The sequence below is a fragment of the Oikopleura dioica genome, chromosome 2, assembly GCF_907165135.1.
Source record: "Oikopleura dioica chromosome 2, OKI2018_I68_1.0, whole genome shotgun sequence".
Classification (NCBI taxonomy): Eukaryota; Metazoa; Chordata; class Appendicularia; order Copelata; family Oikopleuridae; genus Oikopleura; species Oikopleura dioica.
In genome coordinates, this window is record NC_137292.1 from 10,479,772 (window position 1) to 10,501,464 (window position 21,693).

The 21,693-nt window shown below is 41.7% G+C and overlaps 10 protein-coding genes across 10 annotated transcripts; 5 read left to right on the forward strand and 5 right to left on the reverse strand.

Moving 5' to 3' along the window:
- Nucleotides 1–23: 23 nt before the first annotated feature.
- Nucleotides 24–2,953, reverse strand: LOC145698576 (uncharacterized). The gene is made up of 4 exons (XM_081775785.1): nucleotides 2,764–2,953; nucleotides 2,064–2,721; nucleotides 1,674–1,862; nucleotides 24–1,139 (listed from the first exon to the last, which is right to left on the reverse strand). Exons 1-4 carry the CDS (start codon nucleotides 2,823–2,825, stop codon nucleotides 48–50), a joined length of 2,001 nt encoding a protein of 666 aa, XP_081631911.1. The 5' UTR covers nucleotides 2,826–2,953; the 3' UTR covers nucleotides 24–47.
- Nucleotides 2,954–4,139: 1,186 nt separating this feature from the next.
- Nucleotides 4,140–4,640, reverse strand: LOC145698587 (large ribosomal subunit protein P1-like). Its single transcript, XM_081775796.1, has 2 exons — nucleotides 4,485–4,640; nucleotides 4,140–4,439 (listed from the first exon to the last, which is right to left on the reverse strand). Exons 1-2 carry the CDS (start codon nucleotides 4,575–4,577, stop codon nucleotides 4,209–4,211), a joined length of 324 nt encoding a protein of 107 aa, XP_081631922.1. The 5' UTR covers nucleotides 4,578–4,640; the 3' UTR covers nucleotides 4,140–4,208.
- A 356-nt stretch (nucleotides 4,641–4,996) lies between these two features.
- Nucleotides 4,997–5,920, forward strand: LOC145698586 (NADH dehydrogenase [ubiquinone] iron-sulfur protein 4, mitochondrial-like). The gene is made up of 5 exons (XM_081775795.1): nucleotides 4,997–5,158; nucleotides 5,207–5,348; nucleotides 5,392–5,522; nucleotides 5,563–5,680; nucleotides 5,731–5,920. Exons 1-5 carry the CDS (start codon nucleotides 5,085–5,087, stop codon nucleotides 5,827–5,829), a joined length of 564 nt encoding a protein of 187 aa, XP_081631921.1. The 5' UTR covers nucleotides 4,997–5,084; the 3' UTR covers nucleotides 5,830–5,920.
- LOC145698208 (splicing factor ESS-2 homolog) lies at nucleotides 5,861–8,973 on the forward strand. The gene is made up of 7 exons (XM_081775410.1): nucleotides 5,861–6,485; nucleotides 6,530–6,815; nucleotides 6,862–7,404; nucleotides 7,475–7,494; nucleotides 7,965–8,117; nucleotides 8,160–8,249; nucleotides 8,632–8,973. The coding sequence occupies exons 1-7, from the start codon at nucleotides 6,003–6,005 to the stop codon at nucleotides 8,902–8,904; spliced, it is 1,848 nt and encodes a 615-aa protein (XP_081631536.1). The 5' UTR covers nucleotides 5,861–6,002; the 3' UTR covers nucleotides 8,905–8,973.
- A 35-nt stretch (nucleotides 8,974–9,008) lies between these two features.
- On the forward strand, nucleotides 9,009–10,077 carry LOC145697182 (mannose-P-dolichol utilization defect 1 protein homolog). The gene is made up of 4 exons (XM_081774348.1): nucleotides 9,009–9,178; nucleotides 9,222–9,304; nucleotides 9,345–9,603; nucleotides 9,646–10,077. The coding sequence occupies exons 1-4, from the start codon at nucleotides 9,011–9,013 to the stop codon at nucleotides 9,862–9,864; spliced, it is 729 nt and encodes a 242-aa protein (XP_081630474.1). The 5' UTR covers nucleotides 9,009–9,010; the 3' UTR covers nucleotides 9,865–10,077.
- Nucleotides 10,078–10,598: 521 nt separating this feature from the next.
- On the reverse strand, nucleotides 10,599–11,822 carry LOC145699779 (uncharacterized). Its single transcript, XM_081777043.1, has 3 exons — nucleotides 11,740–11,822; nucleotides 10,896–11,220; nucleotides 10,599–10,854 (listed from the first exon to the last, which is right to left on the reverse strand). The coding sequence occupies exons 2-3, from the start codon at nucleotides 11,207–11,209 to the stop codon at nucleotides 10,767–10,769; spliced, it is 402 nt and encodes a 133-aa protein (XP_081633169.1). The 5' UTR covers nucleotides 11,210–11,220; nucleotides 11,740–11,822; the 3' UTR covers nucleotides 10,599–10,766.
- A 1,750-nt stretch (nucleotides 11,823–13,572) lies between these two features.
- On the forward strand, nucleotides 13,573–14,520 carry LOC145696834 (uncharacterized). The gene is made up of 3 exons (XM_081773933.1): nucleotides 13,573–13,792; nucleotides 13,839–13,964; nucleotides 14,005–14,520. The coding sequence occupies exons 1-3, from the start codon at nucleotides 13,748–13,750 to the stop codon at nucleotides 14,401–14,403; spliced, it is 570 nt and encodes a 189-aa protein (XP_081630059.1). The 5' UTR covers nucleotides 13,573–13,747; the 3' UTR covers nucleotides 14,404–14,520.
- Nucleotides 14,521–14,555: 35 nt separating this feature from the next.
- Nucleotides 14,556–17,049, reverse strand: LOC145696832 (cilia- and flagella-associated protein 61-like). The gene is made up of 6 exons (XM_081773931.1): nucleotides 16,826–17,049; nucleotides 16,326–16,756; nucleotides 15,711–16,285; nucleotides 15,036–15,139; nucleotides 14,759–14,992; nucleotides 14,556–14,719 (listed from the first exon to the last, which is right to left on the reverse strand). The coding sequence occupies exons 1-6, from the start codon at nucleotides 17,031–17,033 to the stop codon at nucleotides 14,592–14,594; spliced, it is 1,680 nt and encodes a 559-aa protein (XP_081630057.1). The 5' UTR covers nucleotides 17,034–17,049; the 3' UTR covers nucleotides 14,556–14,591.
- A 920-nt stretch (nucleotides 17,050–17,969) lies between these two features.
- LOC145696833 (uncharacterized) lies at nucleotides 17,970–19,315 on the forward strand. The gene is made up of 4 exons (XM_081773932.1): nucleotides 17,970–18,075; nucleotides 18,116–18,230; nucleotides 18,276–18,737; nucleotides 18,783–19,315. Exons 2-4 carry the CDS (start codon nucleotides 18,132–18,134, stop codon nucleotides 19,272–19,274), a joined length of 1,053 nt encoding a protein of 350 aa, XP_081630058.1. The 5' UTR covers nucleotides 17,970–18,075; nucleotides 18,116–18,131; the 3' UTR covers nucleotides 19,275–19,315.
- Nucleotides 19,316–20,250: 935 nt separating this feature from the next.
- Nucleotides 20,251–21,693, reverse strand: LOC145698209 (uncharacterized). Its single transcript, XM_081775411.1, has 4 exons — nucleotides 21,605–21,693; nucleotides 20,888–21,554; nucleotides 20,594–20,841; nucleotides 20,251–20,552 (listed from the first exon to the last, which is right to left on the reverse strand). Exons 3-4 carry the CDS (start codon nucleotides 20,604–20,606, stop codon nucleotides 20,251–20,253), a joined length of 315 nt encoding a protein of 104 aa, XP_081631537.1. The 5' UTR covers nucleotides 20,607–20,841; nucleotides 20,888–21,554; nucleotides 21,605–21,693.

The window sequence follows — 21,693 nt, forward strand, 5'->3', positions numbered from 1 at the left end:
TTATCTATAAAAAATATCAGAAAATGAGATAAATGTGGATGTACAGACTATAGTTTTATGTGAATTTTTCTTTCGTCGGCGACTTTGACGAGCTCTTTCGTAACTGATAATTGTGATCTTATAGGCGGCAACGGTTTGACTGTCGACGAGACGATACGTTTTCGGAAGTCACCGACGGAGATTTTCTCTTGACTCGTTTTCTTGTGCGTTTTTATCGCTCGCAAGGGCGTTTCTCTCGGCGGAAAGTGTCGCATCAGATGATCCTCGACCTCTGGTAGTCCTGTGGTAGGGAAAAGCCGCGCCAGGAGTGGAATCAGCTCGCGGTTGTAAGGGTCAATCTTATAGGCTGCTATTGCATCGAGCTTGGCGCCTTTTTCGTTGCCGATGAGGATTCTTGCTTTGGATCGCTGGATTAAATACATGATATGGATGTGATACTCGATGGCGAGGGAATAATGATGATCTGCTTCCGCGTGATTGTTTTGATGGAAGAGCTCGGTGCCAAGTTCGTAGTAAACGACTGAAATGCGCCCACGGATGATTCTGCAAACGGGTTCGTCTTCTGCCAAATTCAGTGCTTCGGAATAATCTTGAATCGCTAGCATTGGCTCTCCAAGTCTGAACCAGCAATCAGCCCGATTCACCCAAACTCTTCTTTCGCCTTTGATATATCTAAGAACAGCGGTGAAGAGTCTAACTGCTTGGTCGTAATTTCCCGCCGCGCAACAAGAAACTCCCGCGTCGTTCAAAATGCAAAAGATCAAACTGTCGGCTTCTGGTTTCAAACTCACGGCTTCCGCCTTGTAGATAAGCTCCAAGTCCTCCAGCGAACGCGTCCAACATGATAATCGACGGTAGATCTTGGCTCGTAAGAGGTAAAGTCTGAGAAGCTTGGGTCGAGCAGCAATCGCCTCGCCAATGTAGACCAGGGCGTCTTTTAGGTGACCGGCTGCGAAATATATGATACAGTTGTTTTCAGCCTTGCTGCCGCGGTTTTCTAATTCTTCGTGCATTTTTATGACTTCGGGATGATCTGGAATGGTAGAGAGAAGCGCGTCCAAATGCTCGTGGCAGAGAACAAGGCGATTCGTGAGAAGATACTGACGAGTGCGCAGGATTCGAAGGTCCATACGATCCGGCTGAAAAGGACAAAATTAGATTTTCCCAACGATCAGATTTATGGGTTTCATTATTTGTGAAGAAGTGTTAATTACACCATCATAAACCAGGTCACCTAGAAACTGGTCCGTATGGCGCCTGGCGCAGGTCTCCAGCTGCGCGCTGGCGGCAACAGTTTTTCACACTTTTTTGTTCGAAGAAAAAAATTCGCAACCGAAGAGAAAAATTGATTTTCCAAAAGTGCACGATGGCAAAAAGTGAGCCTCGGTTGATTTTTTCCGTCTTCCTACTCTTTTGCGGGTTTTCAGCGATAAATGGAATCAAGAGAGAGTCCGTGATGTTCGCTATTGTGAAGAGCTTCGAGTTTCTGGTCGCATTCGGCGGGAATGCTTTTCTGTTTCTAGTGGATGCCCTTTGCATCGTAAGTTTTAACATCGTTTAGTAGAAAAATAGCTATTTTCAGTCTGGAATTCTCCTCTGGTTCGCCGCAAACGGCCAGAAAGAATTGGGCAGATTGACAAAAGCCGATTGGCAGCGATTCTAACCAGACTTACATGTCGCTGAATTTGTTGAAGAAGAAGATCCATTGCTGCCGATGAATTTCCACGATCAAGTTCGAGATAGACGATACAGGTCATGCAATCTTCGAAGTCAGGAATAATTTCGTGCACTTTTCTGTAATGGCGAATCGCTTGTTGGTAGTTTCCTTCTTCAACGTACTTTTCTGCTTGTTTGAATTCACACTAAAATGAAAGATGACTGTCTAAATTATTGATCAAAATTTATCAAAGTAAGATATTTTTACTTATTTAGTAATTTTAAAAATGAAAACGAGATTATTTAGTTTTTCAATGCTGTATTGAGTTACTAAAAATACTGTCAGTGACACTTTGAATTATCAGTAAAATTAAATAAACTCATAAAAAATGTCGTCGTTAATTTACCTCAGCCAAGCTCAAAGTGAGTGCTTTCTCCTGCTCCTCCGTCACTCCAAGCTCATTTGCCCTGTTAATCGCAATTGAGGAGACTCTATTGTCCTTGAGCAGTTGAAAAGCCATTGACTTCATGATAACCATGCTCGAGTCCGTCGGATCGTAGTTGAGGTATTTTTGAATCTTCTGCAGCGCTTTTCGTGGGTTCACTTCATCGATCGCTCTTTGCGCCTCGTCTCGCCACTTGTCCATTGCTTCTTCGCGTAGCCTCGCGAATCGAGCACGGAAGGGATGTTGCTTTTCCCACACATCTTTAATTAACTGTTTTCTTCTCAGCCTGAGCATTTCTTTCTTTTTCGCCAGGATTTCCGGATCAATTTGAAGCACAACGTCCGAATAGGTTGCCTTCTTGTTCTCGAATTTATCCTCAATTTCTTTTTTCATCGCGTCGATCGACGAAATCGTCGAATGCTTCAACGCGAATTCTGAGAAGACGTCGTCAAATGACACCATAAATTGGATCGAGAAGATTTTGTCCATGTCGTTGGCGCCAAAATCGCTCTCTTCTGATTCACTCTCGGCTCGTTCGTCCTCGGTTTCTTCTTTGTGAGGATCGAGGGGTGGGTCTCCGTTCGACTCCGTGCGCACCAGGTTGATTATTGGAGCGTTTCTGAATGTGGAAATTATTACCATTTCGTAATTTTAGTTTTACCCGGATCTGCCGTGGCTCATTCTGTTGCCAAAGCTGTTTCTGTTCGGCGCCATGATTGTCATCCGCCTTCTTTGAAGAGCAGGCGACGGTCCGAGACTCTCTCTCAGCGTCGGGCGATGCACTGTTGACCTCCTGTTAGGGCTTTCATCCTGTTCCTCTGATTTTGCGTCTGTATTTCTCGATGGCCTTTACAGTGGATTTATATTATTCAGAAAGGAACTTCTATGACAGTTTTTTTTTTAAGGGGGCCACTCAAACTTTTCAAAAAAAAAGTACTTCCCGTCATGGTACGGAGTCGGTTGAGATCTCATTAAATGCAGAATTTGCTAAACTATACACAAAAATTATGACAAGAAAAATATAACCACCACAAGCGCTAGAATATCGATTTTTCCGTCGGTAAGTCCATTTATGGTGGCGCTCCATTCGAACAATACCGCGCCTCAGCCAATCAGCGCGCGCCATTTCCGAAAACAATGGAATTTAATGCATTTTTACAGTTGAATTACGGCTAAAGTTCTTGCTAAAATTTTCTTTTTATAATTTTTGTGTACAGTTTCCGGGGCGGTCTTTCCAACGAGACCTTATTCAGCCCTATTCGATTCCGGGAAGTACCTTTTTTTTGAAAAGTTCGAGTGGCCCCCTTAAAAAAAAAACTGTCTATGAAAGAAAATGTTTAAAGCCAAAACATGCCTATCGCTAACAAGTTTATCAATAGGTAAATTAAAATCCGATCCTGCGAAGACATGTGGAGCTTCTACGGCCTGAAATGGGCACCACATCGTCGACGTCTAGGTGCCCACTCATCCGATTTCTTAATTATCGGACCTTTTACAAACTTGCTGGAGTTGGAAACATTTGTGCAAAATACCAGAAAAGAGTAAAACTGAGAATCGGGAACTGAGTAAAAACGGGAAATAAACACGAAGAAGAGAAGTTGTTCTAGAAAAAACAAATGGTTTAAGTTTAAAATAGTAAAATCGGCCTTACGGCGTCCCGGAAGGCGTACGGAAAAATATTTTTAATTTCTAGGTTTCATGTGGGAAAGAACTGATAAAATAAATAGACCGAGGATTGCATAAGGGCCGTAGTCGACGAAAAGCCTGAGTGCGTAACCAATTTGCTTGTAAAAAATTAGTACTAGGCTCGTACCAAGAAATATCGCCCCAGTTTTCGTGTCCAATTTCTTGACCATCTTTACATTCTAAGCTCTTGTTCTGAGAAAATATGAGGAAAGAAGGACAATTCTCTTGTTCTGAGAAAATATGAGGAAAGAAGGACAAACCATGATTTAGGTTCTTTTTGATCCTAAATTATGAGAGAATTTTTAAAATCAAGGATGCAAGGATCCGACTTTATTTATTTTTTTTTATCTATTTTATTATCTGCCTACTAGCGTGGCTACTAATCGGCATAAAATGACACAGAAAGGGGTTGTGATCAGATTATCCGAAGATATCGAAGCCCATATCTTCTTCGGACTCGGAGGAGGACTCTTTCTTTGCTTCTTCCTTGGCCTCTTCGGCAGCACCACCGGCGGCAGCGGCTCCACCAGCAACGGCGGGACCGGCACCAACACCAGAGCTGATGTTGGAGATCAACTCGGAGACGTCACAGTTCTTGAGGGCACCGGCGAAAAGTCCGGGCCAGAATGGCTCAACATCGACGTTGGCGGCCTAGAATCAAGGCTTCGCTATGGATTGGAGGGTGGTTGAACGAACCTTGAGGAGGGAAGCGATCTTGTCGCCAGAAATGTCGACTCCGTCGTCGTTGAGGATGAGAGCAGCATAAGTGCACGCCAATTCAGCAGACATTTTTGAGTGAAATCTTTTTTAAACCGTCTAAAATGAATATAAATTATTATTCGTAAAATTCGTATATGGACATCGGCAAATGCGTTAATCCACAGTGTATTTTCGCAGTGATACTCTCTGAATTCTTCAAGGATTATCGAAAATTCGTGAAAATAGCGATAGTAGTGAGAATTCGTGAGAGCCAATCAGTGGCGCGCTCTGACTATGACCAATTGAGGCAAAATGAAAGGATTTCGAGGCGAAGCTTTCTTGCAAAGAGGATAATCTGGAACTCTTCACTCCTTGATGGTTTCTACAAAATGAAGATCTCAAGAAAAGCAAATCAGTACTCCAAGAATTCCGAGCAGTAATGTTCGATAATATTCCAAATTTTCTGTGCCAATAAAATGCTCTTTCAAAAATATCATCACCGTCAGCTTTAAAAATTAACGCGGTCCACACCCGACCACAAACATAAATATACCTTAAAATGAAAACGTCCCATCTTCACTACCTGTATTTTAGAACATGCAAAGGAGGATTGTTCAAACATCTACCCGTGGTATCAAGTCCATGTGGGGCCACAACACACCAACGAACACGTAAATTAAATCGTTTCTCTTTCTGTATCCTGATCATTTGCTCCCTAGAAAAGTGTTGACTAACAACCAGAAAACTCTCACCCAAGCTTCTCTCACTCGAGCAAAGGACGACTTCATCAAGGGAACCAAGAAATCGAAGACTCTTGCTTACCCAGAAGATGCCCTCATCACCCACCACGCCGCTGCCAAGGTCTGTTTATCCCCTCACTTCCTTAAATTCTAAAAATCTTCAGGCCGTCTCTGGAATCACTGAAGAAACTGAAGGCCGACTTGTCACCATTTCCCAAACCACTCGAAACGTCATGCAATCTGCCGATAAAAATGCTCAGTACTGGCAAATTGAATTCGATACCCAGGAAAGATGGTAACGGAAAGCTCTCTATTCCACCATTTAAATTCTTCAGGGAAAATCCAACGATGGGCTGGGGCTCTACCGCCGATCCTCTTTCCAACGTCCACGGCTGGATGCATTTCAAAACTAAGGAAGCCGCTATCGACTTTGCTCACCGACAAGGCTGGGAGGTATGAAACCCCATTCTTTCAGTTTTTGGCTCTTTCTAACTGCTTTTCAGATCGATCAAGTCGTCGAGCCAAGAAAGAAAAAGCTAGAATTCCGAGAATATGGCGATAACTTCGCCTGGAACAAGCGACTCCGAAAGCCCGCAAAATAAATACAAAACAAAGAATCCTTTGATGTTCAACTTAACTTATTTGACAAAAAACTATTCGAAATCTGCAAAATATTTCCAACAAAAATATAAATCTTCATATTCATAAAAAAGCTCGTCTTTCAGATTCTTGCATTTGGCAGCTGCAATCGGCATAATCGGGAAAAAGGAAAGTCATGTCGCAGAGTGTGAGGTCCGATCGCGGCTCTAGTCGCAGGTCAAGTACGACTTCGGACTTCTCCGAATCCGACTTCAAGCGGCTGGAAGAGCTGCGGGAAATCGGTAAGTCAGCGAAAAGAGAAGCGCGGGATTTGGATATTGAATCGATGCCCGACTCGATGATGTCCAGCGCTTCTACTGCTCTGACAAAGGCGGAAAGAAAGAGGCAGCTAGCGATCGCAAAGACGCATAAACTCATTTTGACGAAGAAGCCTCGTGAGATTTTGAAAGAAGAAGAGTACTTGTCCGACATGGACAAGCTGATTACAAGAGATTTCTTCCCCCATTACGATCACGTAAAAGACCAGCACGATTATCTGATAGCTGAAGAGGAGGGCGATGTGGAAGCGATGCGCGAAATTCAAATGAAGCATAAGAAGCGACAGGCGGAAAGGCCGACTACTGGCGCTTGGACTGTCGGTGGAACTCCTTTTCTTGAGGTGACGCTCTCCGAGAAAGTCAATCAGGAACTTACCGTGTTTAGGGTACTCCGGCACCAGATGATCGCTCGCCTGATCGCGAAAAAGACGACGAAAATGACTCAGACGAGGAGCAAGAGAAAGAAAAAGCTCCAACTAAGAAAAAATCGCGAACAGAAAACATCTCCCTCGACAGATACTGCACCAAGTTCACATCTGAAGACAACGACTCATTTCAAAAAGTTCACAAATTCACAGAAGACAAGAAAAAAGAGCAATATGCGTTTTTATATGCTGCGCAGGAGCAAGGAGACATGATGTGTGAAGACAAGGATGCCAATAAACTTATGGGTACGTCTTTCTGTCTATGCTAAAAGTCTTAAATGATTATTTTTAGCGCCCGAAAAGATTCTCGCGATTGAAGACGCCCGTGAACCTGGGAAGCAGAAGAAAGCTGGCGTTGGGAACTGGAAGTACACTAACAAGAATTCTCTTTTCTACGGCGCTGAACTCGAGGCACAGAAAGAATACATCTTCAAGAAACCTCCTCAGCCCCGAGAAATCGTCCACGAAAATACAAGATTCAAGAAAGACCCTTTCCTCCGTCCTGTTGCTCCTGATCGTGTTGCTACTCTTGTTCACAATAGAATCAAAAATACGCTTAAAGATGATGGAAAAGTCGGCATTGACGGAAAACCAATTACACCTGGTCGTTATGGGTTTGTAATAAATGTATCCGCGACTATTAAAATTGCAATTCAGTCTTTTGGCCACGCCAAGTCAATGCCCGGCGTGGAAGACTCGCCGTTCATGACTTGGGGTCAACTTGAAGCTACTCCTCAGAGAGCTATGACGCCAGGAGGTGCTTCAACGTCAGATTCAAAAGCTCCAGGCGTCAGTACCATCGCATCAAATGCACCTTCTTTCCGCATGGACTCAAGTAAATCAATAATTATACTTGAAAATTCTCATGCAAATACTTAAGTTGCTCCCCCTTATCTTTATTTTAGTGAATGAGCGAGAAGAGCTGGCCCATAGACAGGGTGGCTAATTTGGATTTGGGGGTTAGTTGGACTTGGATTGGATCCAATCCAATAAGGTTTGGATGGAATTTGGATGGCCAGGGTACCGGATTTTGTTGGGGAAAATTGGGCAATTGGGGGGAAATTGGGGAATTGGACCCAATAAAAAATATCTCGCTAAACTATGCAAAGCAGGCTCATTTTCATGATAAAAATGAACAATTTCGGATAAAAAATCATTGTTTTGGCTATGTTGATCCTCTTTTCGGATAAAAAATTACTGTTTCCGTTCTTTTCAAAGCACTAAAAGCCTTGGAAAAATTGGAAATCCAATTGGATCTAATTGGAATTGGGGATTTTTGGGGAATTGGGTAATAATTGGATTGGGTTGGATTTTGGATGGATAGTTACGACTCAAAATTTATTGGATGGAAATTGGATGGCCAGACCCCAAAATTTTGTCCAAAATAGCCACCCTGCCCATAGATTGACCGAAACCGCCTTCAGCGCAAAGAGAAATGCAAAAGAAAGAACCCTATCTGGCGCTAAAAAATCTGCCTTCGGAACGACTCCCCACAGACTCGGGAAATCGATGGGCAAGACCCCAGAAATGCGATCGCCTGCTCTCAATGTATGACTTTCGCTTTTCTCTTAAATTTTGAAAATATTTCAGCGTCTGTTGAGCAAGCATACAAACAAGCTCGGAATCGGCAACTCCAGTCCTGGCCTCGGCATCCTGTCAAACAGAACAGGACAGAAACAGGTTAAAAAATTTTTTTGCTAGATTTTCACACAGGAAACAGAACAGGACAGGTCTGTACGACTGTATACAGAAACAGGTCTGTAAAAAAATTCTGCCCTGGACAGGTCTGTATGACTGTATACAGGAACAGGTCTGTCAAAAAATATTGTCCTGAAAAAAACAGCAGATGTTTAAATTATTTTCTTAAGTTATTATTTGAATAACCCAGATTCGAAGAAAAATCCAGACTTTTTCCCTGTTCGGTCTGTATTATTCTTCAGAACTGTATTTTTTCGCAGCCCTGTTTCTGACAAAGTCTGTAAACAGGGACAATCTCTGCATTTATAAACAGACCTGTTACATTTAAACAGACCTGTTTACAGACCTGTAAACAGAGTAAATTTTTGATCAAAATTTTATACAGGTTACAGGACAGACCACTCATAAACAGGAAACAGGACCTGTAACAGGTTTCCAGACAGGACAGAATGCCGAGGCCAGCTCCAGTCTTCGGGCCTCTTTGACTCCTTCTTCGCGCCGTTCAGGTTCTCAAACTCCAGGTTCAAGAAGAGCGGGCTCAATTACTCCACGCACTCCAAAAACATCTGGCTTTGGCTCGAAGACCATCGCTGGCGTTAAATTGAAGTCAAATTCTGTTACAGACGGTCTTATTTAAAACAAACATCTTCTCTTTTTCATCATTTTCTGCCCTGTTCACCGACAAATATTGATATTCGGTCATTTTCTGAATAAAATTCAATCAAGACTATTTTTAGAGCGAAATGGATCTTTTGAAACAAATTGTAGGTCCTACTGGAATCAACCTTCTTACCGAAGAATGTACTGTTAAATATCTCGATGAGTTTGACATCCTCGACCAAGATTGCTTCAAAGCAACTCTGGCTAAAGGACTAGGACTTGCTATCATTGCTGGAAGCATTCTCGTCAAGGTAGCGTCAAGAATTCTTCTCTTCGAGCTTACGCAAAAATAAGGTCCCACAAATTCTGAGCATCATCGGAGCTAAATCTGCAGCTGGCCTCTCTCTTTTCTCTGTTTTGTTGGAACTCTTCCCATGGTAAAGCGAGTGTCTCTCTTCAAATTCTAACCCTTTCTAGTGCTACCCTCATCGGTTACGGACTTGCCTCTGGCTTCCCTTTTTCATCATGGGGTGAGTCTTTCTTCATGGCCGTTCAAACGATGATCATTGCGTTCCTTATCTGTGACTACACTGGACGAAGAGGTCTTGGGCTCATGCTCAATCTTGCTTACGCTGGCTTTGTTTACGTACTTATTTCTGGCATGGTCACTGTCGAGCAGCTTCAGGTTCTTCAGCTTTGCAATCTTCCAGTTACAGTTATCTCCAGACTTATCCAGGTGAATAAACATTCTAGAAAATTGATTTCTAATCGATTTTAGGTCGTTACAAATTTCAAAAATGGCCACTGCGGAACCCTTTCCGGAGTTACTTGTGGCATGCTCTTTGCTGGAGGCCTCGCTAGAGTTTTCACCTCCTTCCAGGAAACTGGCGATATGGTGATGATAATGAACTTTTCTGCCTCCACTTTCATGTCATTCCTCTTATGCTTGCAACTTGTTATTTACAAAGATGCCAAGCCTGCTGGAAAGAAGGAATAAAATCACTTTCTTCCTAAATGACTTCAAATTTACACGACCGAAAACTTTCATTGCCCACGCAAACTTTGATCGTAGCAGTTCTCAAGTACTGTAATTACAGTTCATGATTAGTCATAATTTCTACTAGATGTTGCCCTATAAAATTCATCTGATGATGTTTGTACGATACTGTCAACATCATTTTCAAATGATTAGTGTTAATTATTCTGTGCAAGAATAAAATTATTTATGTAAAAAAATCAACTCAGTGATGAAAAACTGACTTTATGTCCCTTTAATTTTATTATCTGAACTTTTGACTTTGGCAGTGAAATGTTTTGAAAGTGAAGGAGAAAAAGTCATCTATGTCTTCAAAAATTTCTTCCTGAATATCGTGCATCTCCCGCGCTGATCCCCAGTCACATAAAGCGAGGCTCGTTTTCCTTGTTGAAAAGCTAAAAATAGTTCGTTTGCGTTGGCTATCTTGTGATAAATGGGCAACCTGCTGTGGCTGTGATGCGATACTCGTGAGGTATTCGCTGTGCGGTGCTAGCGCGGTTTGCATCCTTTATTTCAACCACGTCGATGTACGAGTAATAGCCGCGGGTAGGTTCCTCGTTGTTGACAGCGAAGAAAACGTCCATATTCTGAAGAAATTTTACAGTTTAAGTTAAGTCGCTTTAAGTTTATTTTTAACTATTTATGGAAACTTACCTTTCCGGACGAAATATCGCATCTGCCATCAACAGCGTCTCGTTTCGATCGAATTTCCTTCCAGTTCTTCGAGGAAAAATGCTTGCGAAACCTCGAATGGATTCTCTTATCGAGTACGAAGTAGACCCTGCCAGATTTTGCTTGTCTGGTCTCGCAGCGATAGGTACCAAAGCGCTCATCAGACGCGTACTTTGCAGTAGATCGCGACGTCAGCCTGTGGCTCGGGATTGTTTTTCGAAGCCAAATTTATAGTAGAGTTTACCAGACGCGCTTCTCTTCATTTCTTTATTTGGGAAGCTAAAGGAATTATGAAAGGAGAAAGGATAAAAGCTCCTTACTGGTACATTAGCGTTGTCATATTCTTCCCAGCTGCAAGCATCAGTCTTTTCTTGGCAACACTGAGCATCGCTAGTTTTTCCAGACTTTGTCCGTTGACCGGAACTTTTTGAATGTACTCTGGATGGAAAGTCTTTCCGATTTCATACAGGTGAAAAGCTTCGTTTGACGAAGCGATGATGTAGAGTTTACGGCGAAAGACAAACTGGGCAACGTCGGTTACGGGCGTTGAAGATCCTCCAAGGCAATTCCAAGAGGTGATGTTTTGGTATTCGTTGGACTTTTTACTCGTTGTTTTTGACCACTCGTTGTTCATGAAACCCTTTCCTGAATACGTATGTTATTCAAAAATGAATGCGCTCTAATGAAGATCTATTGACACTTGATAAGTCATCGATCCCGAAAATGGAATTCAACGTCACTTCGACAAAAGGTTTTTTGAAAATGTCGCCAACCCGGGCGGTGGAGCTTGACGTCACGGACAATCCGAGATTTGTAGCTCCCACAAAAGGGCGCAGCAAATCAACTACAATTCATTCGGCGTCAACGTAGAAGTTATTCTTTTTGAAACATTACATAATTTTTGATAATACCAATTTTTGCTTTATCAAAGAAAGTTATTTTGTCCCTCACGTTATTTCACGAGTCGTTAATATCAAGCTCTTCGATTATGATATAAAATCGTTGAATTTATGAATTTTACGTCATACAGCTTTGCTAGAGTCCACCATTTGACACACTTGGGGTATTTGAATATCATTTAGCTTCCGAAATTAATCAATTAATCCAGACTATGATCCAAAAGTGTGAATTTTATTACTGAATAAAAAAGTATTTATTACTTACCCTTGCAGTTTCCTTCGTAGCCAATCCAAATAGGTCGATTGGAATTGTCTTTTCTTGAGCAACGAAGAATTCGACTTATGATGGATTTTATATTATTGAAAGAAAGAAAAATTGCGAGCCAAAAAAAGCTCAACTCGGATTTGAAACCGCATTATCCACTAATCCATTCTCACGATTTCTCAGATGAACTGTTTGAACTTTTGAATCCACTTTCCTTTTGCATGTTTTATGAAAACAAGTCGAGCCCAGCTGGTGCCTAGCTGAGCACTTATACTCTCTCCCAAGCTTCGTGCACTTTTGGCGGCGATCTCCAACTTTTCTTCCAATTGCATTTCCAACAAGCAGAATCAGAACAAAAACAGTTCGCAGTGTCGTTTTCATCATTTTTATTAGAAAAACTTTCGTCTGCTTTTTCTTCTTTGCGAGTGATTATTCTTCATAAATTGTGAAAGTCGATTAAATGAAGAATTAATAATAGCGGGACTTCTTCTCTTTTCTTTCGGTTTCTTGCTTTTTCTTTCTCTCTCTTTCTTGTAAAAACGTAGCCTGGTAACGGGTCCAGTTTTTTTTAATTAATTAGTTGAAATTCTTCGGTCGCTTTTTTTCTAAGTTAATTCAAGTCTAAGCGGGATACTAAGAGGGCGCGACGGAGTGAAAAATTGTTAAATCAAAACTCAAAATCTCGATCCTCTCGCCTGCCCCTGGAATCGACCAATTCTATAATCGCAGTCATTATTGATAGAAGAAAAAAGTGCAAAATGCTCATGCTTTATTAGCTCAGGCAGATGCAAAAGTGCAAACTTTATCAAAGAATTAATTCAATATTTGCCAGTTCAAATCACTGAGCTAATCACCGCGTGAAAGAAATATATTTTCTCACAGAATTCAGAATTCAGTCAACTCTAAATGAGACTTTCTTCTATCTTCTCTAAGAGGGTATAAGCTAAATTCGAGCTCTTTTCTTCTTCTTTCTCTTCTGTTGTTCTTTTGGCCATCAAATCATCAGGGTTTACGAATTGTCGAAGGCCGATGATAATCTAATGAATATCTTGATATCATAAAAATATCTTCATCAAAACCTGGATTACCAAAAGAAGCATTGGAAAAGAAATGAAAAAGACGCGGTCTTTTGACTCCAACTGACGATGGTACTCTTCCTCCGTCATCTCAATGAAACTTTTCTTTAGACAAGCCTTTCCTGAAAAACTCTTACTTCGATATGTGTTCCTCTTGATCTTCGTTGATTTTGTGTTGTCCATTTTCTTCGAAATAGATTATCTAAAAGCAATTATCTCAGGCATCGACCATATTTTCTAACCATGGAGCAAAATGCAATGAATATCATCACTATTATAGAAGAGAAAATATAAAAAGCTAATAAATTCATGCTTTTCTTTCATATATCTTGTGGTTCTCTAAAAATTCACAGAGAACGATAAGATCATCTCAGGATGTATATTTAATCTTAATAAGATATTGGATCGTAGGCCTTGTCATTCTGATGGAACGCTGACAATTAGATAACCCATGCTCAATACATTTATCGGAGACATATTGTACGGGCCGTAAGTTACGGTAGTTATTTAGCAACAAACCTAATAATGATAAACCTGAATAATGATAATGAAAGAAAGTTACTCAGCGACCCCAACCGTTGACCCCGAAACGCCCTTTGCAATGGGATAAAAACTAACGCTGAGAGAAAGTAACTCACATTCATTTTCCAAATATTGTCTTCGTTACATTGAATGAAATTTATTTAACAAGAAGAGATGAAACGGGAGCTGCTATGAAGACAGCGTTTTTGCTTTTTCCATATGAATAGTAAAATTTTTGCTACGGGTAAAAAATTGATAGAGATAAAAAATGAAACTTTTTAGCTGTTACCGCGGGAATCGCGCTCTTGGGTGCTATTGCAGAAGGGATTAGTAGAGACAACAAAAGGAAAGAAATCGAAAACGCAAAAGCTGAAAAGAACGCTGAACGCGAAAGGGAACTCATTGATCAAATGCGCGAAGAAGAAGAAATCCGAAGAAAAGAACACCAGAAGAAGGTAATTATTTCAGAAATATGTTCGTTTTTACCGAAACATACCGTAGATGTTGGAACTTGAGAGAAAGCGACGGGAGCTAGAAGATGCCGCAAAAAAGGCCAGCGTGAAGGATGAACAACATCACAAAAAAGTTGAAAGCCTTATTCAAGTTCTATCGGATTACAAAGAATTGGTTAAAAAGGTTTATCATTGAATATTCAAGTAATTTTCAGAATGAACAAAAGGACGCAGAAAACAGAAGAATGACTGAGGAATTTATGGCTGAGAAGGAGAAGATCGAACGGGAAAAGGATAAGCTCATCGAAGAAAAAAATAAAACTTTGAAAGAAAAGGACGAGTACTTCCAAGAGTACAAGCAAGCTAGAGATGAGAAAGAAGACCAGGAACGTCGAAGAAATGATGATATTCGATATTTTGAAAAAATTCTCCGTAAAATGCAGTCTATGGTGACGAAGCAAATGGCCCTCAACCGTGACGACGAGAACATCGTAGACTTATGCCTAGAAGTCAATAAAATTGTTGATTCCTACGAAGGGCCCGATGACATGCATAGAGTTGAGGATAGCATGCGAAACCTTGGAAGGACACTTGATTTCGAAGATAAGGAATAATTAATGCTGAAAATTCTTATTTTCCGACTTAGTTCCTTGCTTAGTTCTGAATATAATCTCGGCTAAAAACTTAACCCTAACATCACTCTGCTTCCAACAAAATTATCACTATGATTACGAAAATAAAAATCTTTATTGAATATAAAAATAGTTAGAATAGATAAGAGCAGAATACAAATGAAGATATCTCAAGGAAGATGATACATAGGCAGAAGCTGTTGATTGTCCTTGATAAATTTCAAAATAGTCCGGTCGATATCTCCCGAGTACTTTTCTGTGAGCTCTTTCGAAGTTCCTGGCTTGATGTCGGCATTATCTAGACCGTTTTTATTTGGCAGAGAATAAGATTATTTACCTAGTGGGATAAGATCTTCAAGCTGCTGGACCAAGTCCTTGAATCTATCGTGCGAAATAACATCGAAGAAGGGACTGGTAATGTGTTCATAGAGGCAAGGAATGAGCTCTTCGTCAAATCGAGAAACAAGATCCTTGAGGTACTTTTCGTGGAGCCCGAAAATTCTGATGACATTCTCGACATTGAGAGGCTCTCGAGAGACAAAGATCATTCCATCGACGACGCCAAATGGATCTTGAATAGCAATTTAAAATAATCAAATGACAGAAAAACTTACTCAAATGAATTCTTGAGTCGCATTCGTCATTTGAAGTGACCATCCAACGAGCTTGTCCTTGTTTCATTCCATCAGCAAGTCGATCAAAATATGTCGCTTTGCAACTAAAAATGCATAGTAAACATGAAGCTGGGGTGCGAAACGGGACCGGGGCAACGGGACAACTGCCCCGTCCCGTGCCCCGTTTTGCTCCGTTTCGGGACTGGGACGGGACGGGGCACCAGCATGCGTTGCCCCGTTCTGTCCCGTTTTTGGAATGTTGTGTCCCATTTTTGCTAATTGGCCGTAAAAACGTCTCTAGATGCCCATCTTTTGAAATTTGTTTACAGAAAAACAACTTTCTTCGAGAAATTTCGAGAAATTTTTGTTTTTCCTTCGACTCAAATATCGACCTAATTCTAGAGACCCTGTCAAGAAGCTTCGTAAATGGGAATTATCTCTAGCCAAGAAGCTTGACCTTAATTATTTTACTTTTAGTTTTACTTTAGTGAATAATAATGGGCTTGAAATTGAAATTTAGGCAAAAATTCGCAGAAAACTCGAGTGAAAAATAAACGGGGCAAACGGGGCAAAACGGGACGGGACGGGGCACCGAGTCCGAAAAATTAAGCGGGACGGGGCACCGATACTCCTTGCCCCGTTTCGCACCCCAGACATGAAGGATCTTTCTGTTACCTTAGATAATGTCTTCCGCCAACAAGTTTGCAAGAAGTGACAACTGGCGCCTTGAAAACTGGAACAGATACATCAGGCTTAGGAATACGCCCGAGAACACGATCCAAAATGAGCGCAGCAGCGGCCTTGCCAACTTCGGCTGAATTGAATTTCTCGTGAACCCAATCATCTGCGTAAAGTCTTCGTTGATATTTGGTCATTGGTCCAGCGGCCATAATATTTTCATTCGATGTGCAGAAAGTACTGTCTATGACAAGGGCGCCATCGTAGACTAGACAGGCATCGTTGAGCGCGCTGAAAACAGTCTTCGAGACTGACTTCTCGAGCATATCGACCAAATGCTTGCATTCATATTCGGTATCGCCAACGCAGACGGATGAAATGTTCTTCCCATCATTCTTGAGGATTTCGTATTCTTTGACATTCTCAATCAAATTGACTCCAAGTTCTTCCATCTCGTTTCGAACTCGAGCAGCGACCTTGTCCAATTCTGGTCCATTCGTGAGTTTGCGCTCCTTGTTGATATCACCGAGGTCGAAAATTTCTTCCAAGTCGGTTTCACATGCAAGCGTTATCTAAAGAATGATTAGGAAAGTGAAACTCGCTACTGATTACCTGATTGGGCTGAATTTTACGTTCCAAAAGCTGCTGAATAAATCCTAAAGCATTGATATTGTTACTTCTGACGAAAATGCCGTCTCCTTCGCTGATGTCGTTGACGATCTCGCTAAATGCTAGACCTTCTACACCACGAATCGGATTGTCGACAAGTCCACTGTATTGCTTGCCAGTCGCGAGGACAAGTAAATCATAAGGCAACTCGGATCCATCTCTGAGGATAATTTTTCGATCGTTAGTATTTATTCCAGCCAGAGTAGCACGGACTCGGTTCAGGCATATGTTCAGTCCGTATTTCTTCCTGCCGAAGTTGTTAATCTGTCTTTCTTCGACCTTTACATTTTTATGGCCAAGCGTGACTTCGTGATCATCTTCGAATACGGACGAGACGAGCGTCAAATTATTGAAAATAAGACCTTTGTTCATTGCTTTTTTGTTTGGTTAAAAATTGAAAGAAACAACCCAGTTTTTTTTACCCGGAAAATTTCAAACCGTGCCTAATTCTTCAATCGCCGCTATGCCGGTATCGGAAGCGCCAACGATGACTATCGAATGTGAACAAATTCTGACATCTGTTTGAATCAGCTTCTTGGGCAGAATCAAAAGTCCAAAATCACAATCAAGGAGGGCATCGGGGCAGGGAGCATTTTCTTCCAATCGCTCAACATTGAAGTGGATCTTTTCTCTTTTCGGTACTGTTCGCATCTGACGGGTTGCTGGTGACTTTTAGTGAGTTTTTCAAAATAAAACTCAGTATGAGTCGGGTCGAAATAATTAATGAGAATTTTTCGAAACTCTTTCTTTGGATAATCGCGGCCAACAACGGGCTGGTACAAACATATCGCTCCTGAAAGTCGCATCGCTTCTGAGAGCATGAATTTTCCAAGAGAATGAAAACCAGGAGCGACGAAGCAGTACAGGACTTTGTGATTCTCTCTTCGTTCGATCAAGTCCAAGTTTACGAAATCTTCAATCTCGAAGTTCGCTCTGAGAGCGTCGATTTTATCCTCGGCGGCGATGATGACACCGCCAACGGCGTGCTCGCCGGCGAACATCAAATATGACGTCGATAGAAGTTCGGGCGTGCCAATCGATGGAGTTGGGTTGAGGCCTTGTCCATTTATCAAAGACATTTTCATGTTCTTGTAAAATTCTGGAGCAAGGCTCTCGATTGCTTCAAAGTCAGTTTCGGCCGCCTGTCGCACGGAAGCGATCTCGTGGATTACTGCACGATGGACAATGTAGACCTCAGTTGTTGTGAATGAACTTCGTGGAGTCGCTCTGAAATAAGTGATTGAGATTTGGTCCGATGTGAAATGAGTACCTTTGGAAATAATCAAGAAGTCGAAAATGCTGAACTTGTCGAGGAACGGTCAAAATCGCCCAGTTCGCTCCCGGGAAAGCCTCAAAAGCTCCCTTGAGAAGGTCAACGGAGCGATCTTCATATTTGTCTGCAATCGCAAAGAGTTGAACGGCAATTGCATTGTAATTCGTGAGGCCACTAAAATAGGTTGATTGCGGTCTGATTTTACGGATTCATATCAGCTCGAGCCGGCCAAATGTGCTCAAAGGACGAAAATGGTTCGAATTTGATTTGGCGCCCCTGGAGTTCCTATAAAATTGAATCTCCAGATTGGAATCCGGCCAGTGAAAATCACCGAATATTTCTAGACGGAGTTTATTTTCTACTCTTCCTAGAGATTTTGATTTATACGTAGTATCCCCCAGAGAAACATATCGTTCGCGGGTAATAATTTGAGTTTCGAAATGGAAGTAAAATCTGATAGAATTTAGAAAATCGTAATGACCGAGCGCCGACGAAGCACCCGCGCTGCTGCTTTAAAAGCTACCGAAGCCCTGAGTACTCCCAAAAGAACCCCTCGTCGACAAACGAAGCTCAAGGTAAAAACTTTTTTTTTTTGGTTTTTCTCGAAAATTTTCTAATAGGATTCTATCAAAGAAGAAGGACAGGTCACTGAAACACTCAAAGAGACACCAATACGAAGAACGGTCAAGAAAACTATTGCTCCGCCGGTTTTTGAAGAACATGCGGAAAAGCAAACTCCAGCTGAGGTCAAAACACCGATCACTTTGCAGGAGAGATCCGCTAGCAAATCACCTGATCTACTGGAAACACAGCAAGTAAAGACCCCAAACGCGATCAAAACTCCAATCACGGTGGAGAAGGCTGTTCTCAAGACGCCAACTCGACCGTCCCCAATTGCCATGGAAAAACTCAAACCGAAAACTCCTGTTGCGATGGAAATTGAGGACGAGAAAGAAAACCTTCCTATCCCGCAGCCAACGAAGACAGAAGTTATGTATCGAGAGCCACCCGTTATCGCGGAAGATTCATCTTCTGAGAGTTCGGACTCCGACTCTGAGCCGATCTTTTCGACTTCTGACTCGGTAAGAAACTTTCAAAAGTAACTCTTTCTCACTCAAATTTTGAAGGATGACATTCCGAGTGTCTTTGCCAAAAGCGAAAAAGAAGCGAAGCATCTTCAGGCTTTCGCTGAGTTTGCTCACTCTCTCAAAGACAAGCCCTTCCGACCAAAGCCCGAAGACCTGGTCATCAAGGATGTGCTTGAAGAAGCCGGGCAGCTGAAGAATGCAATTCATTCGGCTCAACCCGCTGGTCTTATGCGACAGCCGGCGAAGCCATCAATCAGCAAGGTCAATGCGACCGAGAACGACCCTGAATACATAAATCCAGGCACCACTTCGGGAATGGTGAGAGAAGTTCGTCTTCCCGATACAGAGGAGTACTCCAACATCATGACTCTCAGCGACTGTATGGGCAATATCAACATCAACGCTGAGGAGCAGGCTGAAATTGAGCGACAGGAAGCGAAAGAACGATTCGAAAAGAAGAAAAAGAGCGACGCTCGATCTCGCACCTCTTTTCCTACAATAAGTGATCACCGCCCCTTTTTTATATTCTGACCAGTTTCCTTTCATTTAAAATTGGAGAATAAATCTTTACGAAAAAACTTACTTGAATCCACCGATGTGATGCGTACATTGTAATTGATCAAGGGAAATCTTCGATGAAATTGCAATCGCACCAACTGCGATATCATTTACATCAGCAACAAGCACCTTGTGTCTCTCATCAACTGATTCAACCATTTCAGTGTAGAAAAAGTCGCCGTAGATCATCTTGAGCTGGTCGTTATTCTTGTACACGGCAGCGACATCATCGTTGTCTTCTTCTTTTCCAGGGCGAATAAAGAGTGTGGGGACGAAGTCTTCGCGGTTGATGATTGAGTAGGGCGAGTTGGGGATTTTAGAAGATACAGATGATAGTCGCGAGTCGTTTTTCGTCACGATCACATGGTGGATAAAAGGGCATCTTCCAGGAGTTTTTTTGGTGAATCAAGCATTCAACCAAGGTAAGTTAGCTAATCAAACAAACTCCTTCCTTTTGAAAACAGCGGACAAAATACAAGATACAATTCCGTCGACATTCTCATGATCTTCTTCCGCCATGAATAGCATCAGCTCAAGAACACTTTGCGGATTGTAAAGATCACTGGCAATCTTTTTCGATTCAAAATCTGCCTGGAGGTCGAAAGCAGCGAATCCAATTATTTTGTCGTTGTTATCTTCAATTACTTTCAAAGAAAGCTGGGTTGTTTCGACAAGTCTTCTGACTAGAAGATCATGTTAGGTCCTTGTTAGACTAATTGCTAGTAAAAATAAACAACTACTTACTCTGACATCTTTTGTGGGAATAGACTCCTCGAGTTTTTCCATCGATAAGATTGATGATTTCTTGGAGATCGGCAATTTCAACAGTCGACGCCCTCATTTTCACCCAAACCTCTCGATTTCAAACTGAACCCATAAGAATGAAAACATCATCATATCACAGTTAGTTCTAGAGATAAACAACAAGAATTGAAAGAAAATTTTATTTTCAGTAAAAGATATCAACAGATCGATCGCTTTTTATTCGAATTCTTGACACATTCTCGTCCAAATTGATCCCTCCAAACGACCAACTGTAAGTTCCATTGATTTGACAGAGAGTAAGGTCAAATTCAGTACAGTCAATTGTGAGTTCTCTTGTCAAACTAGCTCCAACGGCCATATTCCAGGTCGTGCTGAAAAAGTCGGCAAGGGCATTTTTTGATGAATGAAAACAGATTGAATAACCGACAGAAGAAGTGGAAACAGACAAATCATTGACAGAAACGCGGACACTGTGCTCATCTCCATCTAAATTCGTTAAGGTTTACGAAAGCTATGAGTTCTTTTACCATTTATGTACATTCCAGTCAGTAAAAACTTCGTTTCAAAAAGAGAAACAGGTGTGGCGGCGAAGTGAAAAAATGTCTTCTTTGAAATCAAATTTCCGATTGCGATTTCTGCTGATGCAACGCCAAGAGTTTTGAGATTCGAAAATAGAAGCTTCTTTGGAACATCTTGAATAGGAAGGTGATCGTAGAGAAGGGACTTCAATTTCGAGCGATTCGTCGGGACAAATGCTACTTTTGCATCTGGGAAGCTGTAAAGGATGTTACTGTCGTTTTATTTATAACTTCTATTCATACCTGTAGTCAAAGGCAAACTGCAAAAATTTATCCGTCCCGATCAAGATGGCTGTTTCCGAGGGAAGTATAAATTTGAAGTCAGCAAGTTTGCAGATCGTGTATTTCAAGCCAGCGGAATGAAAATAGTTGAGAATAGTTGGAAGATCTTTTGCGTCGGATTTTTCGATAAAAACTTTTGCATGGTTTTTAGAAATAAAAGGGCGTTTCCGTATGATTTTGAGGATAGCGCTTGCCCAGGTTCGAACAAGTTCTTCTGTATCGTTGTTAAAGGTGAAGTCGAACTCTTCATCGTCCGCAATTACTCTCAAGTTGAATCCTAATCTGGCTTTTTTCGACTCTATTGCATTTCAACCAGTAGTTTATGAAAGCCCTTCCTGTTACAATCGACCGCGCTTGTCCTCGAATTACAGTTTTGATTTTTCTGAAGCGCACTCCAATCACGAATTTCTCAATTTCAACGCAGTACTTTTCTCCCATCGGTGCCTCCACTCCTGGAATATCAACCGTAATTGGCTCCCAATAAAGCTTCCCATTTGAGAGCAGTAAGTCGTGCGAGACTCCTTCAAAAGTAAAGATTCCCTCGAGCTCTTTTGGTGCCAGCGATGTCTGCCGACTGAACTGAGTGTCTAGCGTCAGCCCCGAAAATCGAGACTGCCCGGTCGTTGGTCTAGAATTATTTATGTAAGAAAAAGCTCCAAAGTTCACCGGGATCACTACCTATCCATGGCTTTGCCAATTTCTCTTCACAAAAAGTACAGGAAGGAAAAATGGCGTGTTGGTTGAAAACCGTGTCTGGTGCACTGTGT

Bases quoted from the DNA above. Each gene is read 5' to 3' on its own strand.
- LOC145698576 (XM_081775785.1), bottom strand. From the start codon at position 2,825: ATGACAATCATGGCGCCGAACAGAAACAGCTTTGGCAACAGAATGAGC. The intron at 2,722-2,763 runs GTAAAACTAAAA...TTCCACATTCAG, and splicing joins ATGAGCCACGGCAGATCCGG to AAACGCTCCAATAATCAACC. The intron at 1,140-1,673 runs GTAAGTCTGGTT...TGTCCTTTTCAG, and splicing joins TTCAACAAATTCAGCGACAT to CCGGATCGTATGGACCTTCG.
- LOC145698587 (XM_081775796.1), bottom strand. From the start codon at position 4,577: ATGTCTGCTGAATTGGCGTGCACTTATGCTGCTCTCATCCTCAACGAC. The intron at 4,440-4,484 runs GTTCGTTCAACC...CCTTGATTCTAG, and splicing joins AGATCGCTTCCCTCCTCAAG to GCCGCCAACGTCGATGTTGA.
- LOC145698586 (XM_081775795.1), top strand. From the start codon at position 5,085: ATGCAAAGGAGGATTGTTCAAACATCTACCCGTGGTATCAAGTCCATG. The intron at 5,159-5,206 runs GTAAATTAAATC...TTTGCTCCCTAG, and splicing joins CACAACACACCAACGAACAC to AAAAGTGTTGACTAACAACC. The intron at 5,349-5,391 runs GTCTGTTTATCC...AAAAATCTTCAG, and splicing joins CCCACCACGCCGCTGCCAAG to GCCGTCTCTGGAATCACTGA.
- LOC145698208 (XM_081775410.1), top strand. From the start codon at position 6,003: ATGTCGCAGAGTGTGAGGTCCGATCGCGGCTCTAGTCGCAGGTCAAGT. The intron at 6,486-6,529 runs GTGACGCTCTCC...TACCGTGTTTAG, and splicing joins GTGGAACTCCTTTTCTTGAG to GGTACTCCGGCACCAGATGA. The intron at 8,250-8,631 runs GTTAAAAAATTT...ACAGAGTAAATT, and splicing joins ACAGAACAGGACAGAAACAG to TTTGATCAAAATTTTATACA.
- LOC145697182 (XM_081774348.1), top strand. From the start codon at position 9,011: ATGGATCTTTTGAAACAAATTGTAGGTCCTACTGGAATCAACCTTCTT. The intron at 9,179-9,221 runs GTAGCGTCAAGA...CGCAAAAATAAG, and splicing joins CTGGAAGCATTCTCGTCAAG to GTCCCACAAATTCTGAGCAT. The intron at 9,604-9,645 runs GTGAATAAACAT...AATCGATTTTAG, and splicing joins TTATCTCCAGACTTATCCAG to GTCGTTACAAATTTCAAAAA.
- LOC145699779 (XM_081777043.1), bottom strand. From the start codon at position 11,209: ATGAACAACGAGTGGTCAAAAACAACGAGTAAAAAGTCCAACGAATAC. The intron at 10,855-10,895 runs GTAAGGAGCTTT...TAATTCCTTTAG, and splicing joins ATGACAACGCTAATGTACCA to CTTCCCAAATAAAGAAATGA.
- LOC145696834 (XM_081773933.1), top strand. From the start codon at position 13,748: ATGCGCGAAGAAGAAGAAATCCGAAGAAAAGAACACCAGAAGAAG. The intron at 13,793-13,838 runs GTAATTATTTCA...AACATACCGTAG, and splicing joins GAAAAGAACACCAGAAGAAG to ATGTTGGAACTTGAGAGAAA. The intron at 13,965-14,004 runs GTTAAAAAGGTT...AGTAATTTTCAG, and splicing joins TATCGGATTACAAAGAATTG to AATGAACAAAAGGACGCAGA.
- LOC145696832 (XM_081773931.1), bottom strand. From the start codon at position 17,033: ATGCGAACAGTACCGAAAAGAGAAAAGATCCACTTCAATGTTGAGCGA. The intron at 16,286-16,325 runs GTAATCAGTAGC...ATCATTCTTTAG, and splicing joins GTAAAATTCAGCCCAATCAG to ATAACGCTTGCATGTGAAAC. The intron at 14,993-15,035 runs GTAAGTTTTTCT...TTGCTATTCAAG, and splicing joins CGACTCAAGAATTCATTTGA to ATCCATTTGGCGTCGTCGAT.
- LOC145696833 (XM_081773932.1), top strand. From the start codon at position 18,132: ATGACCGAGCGCCGACGAAGCACCCGCGCTGCTGCTTTAAAAGCTACC. The intron at 18,231-18,275 runs GTAAAAACTTTT...ATTTTCTAATAG, and splicing joins GTCGACAAACGAAGCTCAAG to GATTCTATCAAAGAAGAAGG. The intron at 18,738-18,782 runs GTAAGAAACTTT...CAAATTTTGAAG, and splicing joins TCTTTTCGACTTCTGACTCG to GATGACATTCCGAGTGTCTT.